The 5459-nt window shown below is 73.4% G+C and overlaps 1 protein-coding gene across 1 annotated transcript; it reads left to right on the plus strand.

The window, feature by feature from the left end:
• Positions 1 to 854: 854 nt before the first annotated feature.
• On the plus strand, positions 855 to 5446 carry LOC113962910 (amyloid-beta A4 precursor protein-binding family B member 1-like; the record flags this gene model as incomplete). Its single annotated transcript, XM_027673701.1, is given in 12 exon segments — positions 855 to 883; positions 1192 to 1799; positions 2072 to 2250; positions 2714 to 2770; positions 2851 to 2948; positions 3360 to 3396; positions 3670 to 3785; positions 3787 to 3808; positions 3898 to 4022; positions 4686 to 4691; positions 4795 to 4909; positions 5313 to 5446. Coding segments are annotated over 11 exon segments (1379 nt in total), but the record flags the coding sequence as incomplete, so codon positions are not given.
• Between the last annotated feature and the right edge of the window lie 13 nt (positions 5447 to 5459).

Consider the following 5459-nt stretch of genomic DNA (forward strand, 5'->3'; position numbering starts at 1 on the left):
CTCAGGGGGGACCTTCTGGCTCTGCAACCCCCTGACAGGAGGGGGGAGCCGGGGGGGGTCGGGCTCTGCTCCCAGGGAACAAGGGACAGGAGGAGAGGGAACGGCCTCCAGCTGTGCCAGGGGAGGCTCAGGTTGGCCAGGAGGAGGAATTTCCTCCTGGAAAGGGTGGTGAGGCCTTGGCAGGGGCTGCCCAGGGAGGTTTGGAGTGCCCAGCCCTGGAGGTGTCCCAGGAAGGCCTGGCCGTGGCACTCAGTGCTCTGGGCTGGGGGACAAGGTGGGGATGGGGCACAGGGGGGATCCATGGGCTGGGAGGGCTTTTCCAGCCTCAGTGATCCTGGGATTCTGTACTGGGTCAGACTGGTCCATACTGGGAGCAGGGATCCCGCAACCCCCCGCGTCCCCATCTTGCCCCAACAGCCCGGGCCAGACCCCCCGGGACGCCCCGGTGCTGCCATTCCGGGATGGGTCAAGAGCTGGAGCCCCGAGACTCCCCGGGCCCCCGGTACCAGTGCGGGGACACGGGCGGTGTGGGGGCACCGGCTCCGGGGGTGGCACCGGGGGGGGCCGCAGGTTCTCCAGCCTGCCCGGTTCCTGCTGCGCCCCCCGGGCCGGACAGAGCCCCCCGCCGCCGGCAGTGCCCGGGGAGGTCCCGGGGGTCCCGGTGAGGGTCCCGGTGGGTTCCCAGCATTCCCGGGGGTCCCGGAGGGTTCCCGCTATTCCCGGGATGGTCCCGGTAGGTTCCCGCTATTCCCGGGGGTCCCGCTCGGTGCCGGCGCGGGAGGGGGCGCTGTCTCTCCGCTGGCCGGAAGCGGAAGTGACGCAGCCCCTGAGCCCCCCCCCAGACCCCCCCCGCGACCCCCCGGCAGCGGAGCCGCCGCCGCAGGTACCGGGAACGGGACCGGGATGGGAACGGGAACGGGGCTGGAGACGGGGATGGAGATGGGGATTGACGGCAGAGAACGGGGGGGATGCGCGGGAGTGACACGGGCCGGCCCCGCTGCGCTGCGGGGGCGATGGGGGGGCCGGGAGCGCTGAGACCCCGCGGGCCCGGCCCGGGCGGGGGGTCCGGGGCCTTCGGGGGTCTCCCCTGGTCGGGCCGCGGGGCGGGAGCGGAGGGACCCCGGGCGGGGGGGAGCCGGGGGGTCCGTGTCCGGGGTCCCCTGCCCGCGCTGCCCCCCCCGCTCCCCCCAGGCCCGATGGACGCGGAGGCGGCCCGGGGGCTGTAGGACCCCCCCAGCGGCAGGAGCGGCCGGGCCGGGCCGGGGGGTCCCGCCGTGCCGGGGGTCGCGCCCGTCCCCGTGTCCTCGCCATGTCGGGGGCCCTGAGCAAGCGCAGCGACCTCGCCAACGACAACCGGTGCCCGGGGCTGAGCCTGGGGCTGTCCCCCGAGCCCCGCACCGGGCCCGGCGGGGCCCCGGCCGAGGAGCTGCCCGGCGGCGGCTGGGCGAAGGCCGGCCGGGACCAGAACCGCAACGAGCTGGAGCCGGGGCCGGGCCCGGGGGCGTCCCCGGGGGCGCTGGAGCCGGGGGTCCAGGCCCGCAACGCCCGGAACGCCGCCGGGGACCCCCGGGCGCTGCTGATCGGCGCCTCGGAGGAGGAGGAGGAGGAGGAAGATGAGGAGGAGGACGAGGAGGAGGAGGACGGGGCAGGGGTCTCCCCGCCGGCCCTGGGCGCGGAGCGGGGCCCGCGGGAGCCCCCCGGGCGCAGCGCCAGCCGCCTCTTCGGGGGGCCCGGCCCCGGCAGCGACGAAGACTCGAGCTGGGCCACGCTGAGCCAGGGCAGCTCCCCCGACGAGCCAGGTGGGCACCACGGTGACTCGTGACTGCCCCACGGCCGCCCCTGCCCACCCCTTCCCCCGTGCCCCCATGGTCCCGTCAGCCCCATGTCTGCCCCCACCCCCAGCTGTGCGCCCACCGCTGCCCCCCAGCCCCAGTTAGCTCCATGCCCCCCCCCCTTTGCCCCCTCGTCCTTGTAGAGCCCTCCTGGGGGTCCCCATGTCCCTGGGCACGGGGGCTGTGTGTGGCTCTGTGTGGGGCTGGGCTGACCCCTCTGACTCCCCCGTGCCCCCCAGAGTCGCTGTGGCCGCGCGACGCGGGGGCACACGGGGACCTGCCCCCCGGGTGGCTGCGGGTGCAGGACACCTCGGGCACCTACTACTGGCACGTCCCCACCGGCACCACCCAGTGGGAGCCCCCTGGGGGGCCCCACGAGACCCCCTCTGATGGCAGCACCCCCACCGAGGCGCCTGCCGTGAGTGGGGACCGGGGGGGTGGCTGTGGGGCAGCTGAGGGATGGGATGGGTGTGGGGTGACCGTGGGGAGGCCACGGGGTGGCTGTGGGGCAGCTGGGGGGAGGCCAGAGAGTGGCCATGTGGCTGCCATGGGGTGACCGTGGGGTGGCTGTGGGGCAGCCTTGGGGTGACTGGGGGCAGTTGTGGGGCATCTGGGGGTGGCTGTGGGTGTTTGTGGTGTTGCCATGGGGCGTCAGGGGTTGTGGATCAGGAGTGGGGTGGCCGTAGTGTGCTGGGGGGTGACTGGGAGGCAACCACGGGGTGCCTATGGTGTGACTGGGGGCGGCTGTGGGGTGGGGTGGGGTGGCTGTGGGACACAGGATGCCCGTGGGGTGGCTGTGGGACACAGGGTGCCCGTGGGGTGGCTGTGGGCTGCTGTGGGGCTGCCCCATGGTGCACCCTGACCCAAAGCACCCTCCCCAGCTCTCCTGGACGAGCTTCGCCCCAGCCGAGACCTTCGGCGACGGAGACTTGTGGAAGGTGAGGGGGGGCAGTGGGGGGAAGGGGGGAGGAGGGGTCAGTGGCCCCCCCAGCCCCACCGAGCCCCCCCTGCCCCCCAGGACCCCACGGCCGAGGAGGAGGAGGAGGAGGAAGATGAGGAACCAGGAGCGTCAGATGCAGAGACGCCGTCGCCAGGCCCAGGATCGCCAGGAGAGGGGTGCGGGGGGGCTGGGGGGACACGGGGGCTGTGGGGTGTAGGGCTGTGTGCCTGGGCCCTAGGGGGAGGTGGGACCTCAGGGCACAAGCAGCGTGGGGGGAGGGAGATCTGGTGTGGGCTGGGAGGCAGGCTCTGGGGGCAGGGACCCAGGCGTGGAGGGTTCCAGAGTCACAGGGGACAGGGATCCAGGTGTGGGGAGTTCAGAGTCATGGGAGGCAGAGATCTAGGTGTAGGGTGGGGGGGCAGAGTATGGGGGTCAGGGGTTGTGGGGTGGAGGGACCCCAGGGTTCAGGAAGCAGTGGTTGGGTGGGGAGGGTCCCAGGGTCTTGGGGGCTGGGGTTGGGGGGGGCTCCCAGGGTTTGTCTTCACCCAGAGTCTCTGGGTGAAGTTGCTGACCACCTCCCCTTGCAGCATGGCCCTGGGCGAGGAGGACGTGCTGAACTCCAAGGTAGGGCCGGGCCCTGATCCTCTAACCCACAGGGCCCCTTCCCCACCCCTGTGGGGTCTGGCCCACTGTTGGGGGGCTGAGGGACCCTCCTCAGGACTGCCCTGGGCTGTCACCCCCATGGGAGGGGCCTCGGCCGTGCCCTCCTACGAGTCCCCCCTGACCCAGGACTGGAGGCTACACGGGGAGGGGGGGTGGGTCTCTGTTGGGGGCTGGGGCTGCCCCACGCTGCCCCCTGCCCCTCTGTGCCCAGCCCCACACCCCCCTTGCCCCCAGGGCCTGCCTGTGCGCTCCCTGGGCTGGGTGCAGCTGCGGGAGGAGGAGCTGGGGCCCGGCCGCAGCAGCGGCACCGTCAGCGCCTGCATCCGGCAGCTCTCGGGGCCCCGCGACGGCCCCCCCCGGCACCTGGGGGGAGGTGAGTGACCCCAGACCCCTCCCCGGCCCCCCTCACCGCCGCCCCGGCGCCGGGGGTGGCTGAGGGAGCCCCTGACCCTGTGCCCCCAGGCGCGGGCGCTGCTGCTGCTCGAGGGCCGCACGCTGAAGCTCGTGGACCCCCGGGACCGGGCGCTGCTGCACGCGCAGCCCGTGGGCGGCATCCGAGTGTGGGGCGTGGGGCGGCACGGCAGCAGGTGGGGGCACAGGGTACCGTGTGTGGGGTGGCACGGCAGCAGGTGGGGGCACAGGGGACCCATGTGTGGGGTGTGGGGCGGCACGGCAGCAGGTGGGGGCACAGGGGACCCGCGTGTGGGGTGTGGGGTGGCATGGGGCCAGGTGGGGGCACAGGGGACCCGTGTGTGGGGTGGCACGGGGCCAGGTGGCAGTTGCACGGGGGGCTGGTGTCTGCAGGGGGCTGGGTGCATGTGGGTCTGGGGTCCTGTGTATGTGGGGTGCAGAGGTGGGGAGGGGTCTGAGCGTGTGGGGGTCCATGGGGCTTGGGGGTCCCACGTGCATGGAGTGGGGGCTCTGGAGTCCCACTTATGTGGGGCTGGAGGGTTACCATGTATGTGGGGCACAGGGATGGGGGAATCTGGGTGTGGAGGTGGGCAGGGGGCTGGGGGGTTCCGTATGGATGAGGTGTGGGGGTCTTGTGTACACGACTGGGGAGTCCCACGTGTGGGTGGCAGATGGGGGCCATGGGGTCTCAGCACTGAACCCCCCCAGCAGGGAAGGGTGTGGAGCGGGGTCAGACCCAGTTCTGGGGGATTGTGGGGGTCCTGGGGCTGTGGGGGGGATCCATACCTCCCCCGCCCCATCTAACCCTGCTCTGTCCTGCCGTGCTGCCGGGGATGCAGGGAGAGGTACGGCCCCGACCTGCCCCCAGCCCCCCAGTGCCCCCAGGCCCAGCCCACGCTGGGTAGGGAGGGGGCCGGGGGGGTCCTGAGCACGCCCCCCCTTCCCCAGGGACTTCGCGTACGTGGCCCGGGACCCCCTGACGCAGGTGCTGAAGTGCCACGTGTTCCACTGTGAGGGGCCGGCCAGCGCCATCGCCATGGGGCTGCACCGGGTCTGCGCCCAGGTGAGACCCCCGGGACCCCCCAACCCCCCCGGGACCTCCCTGCTGGGCTGCACCAGGTCTGTCCCCAGGTGAGACCCCCCCCCATTTCCCCCCGGGACCTCCCCTGGCCTGTACCACGTCTATGTCCAGGTGACACCCCCAAACCCCGCTTCCCCATCCCACGCCGGCTCTGTGGGTAGGTGAGACCTCTGGGGTCCCCCAGGCCCCCCCAGCCAGCCCCCAGCGTGAGCCCCTCTCCCCCTGGTGTCCCCACGGAACAACCAGGGGTCCCTGGGGATCCCCGTGGTGTGACATCCAGGGGGGCCATGGTGTGATGTCTATGGGGCCGTGGGTCACCACGGGGGTCCGGGGGTGCCCGTGGTGTGACACTGGGGGGGTTTGTGCCCCTTGTCCCCCACCCCAGCTGACGGAGGAGCGGCGAAGCGCCCGAGCAGCGGCCAACGGGCTGGGCACGGACCACCCCCGGCTGGGGGAGCCCCCCCTGCAGGGTACGGGGCATGGGGCTGGGGGACCCCCCTGCAGGGTACGGGGCATGGGGCTGGGGGACCCC

This window comes from Neopelma chrysocephalum, unplaced genomic scaffold (genome assembly GCF_003984885.1).
Source record: "Neopelma chrysocephalum unplaced genomic scaffold, ASM398488v2 Primary Assembly neopelma1_185795, whole genome shotgun sequence".
Taxonomy (NCBI): domain Eukaryota; kingdom Metazoa; phylum Chordata; class Aves; order Passeriformes; family Pipridae; genus Neopelma; species Neopelma chrysocephalum.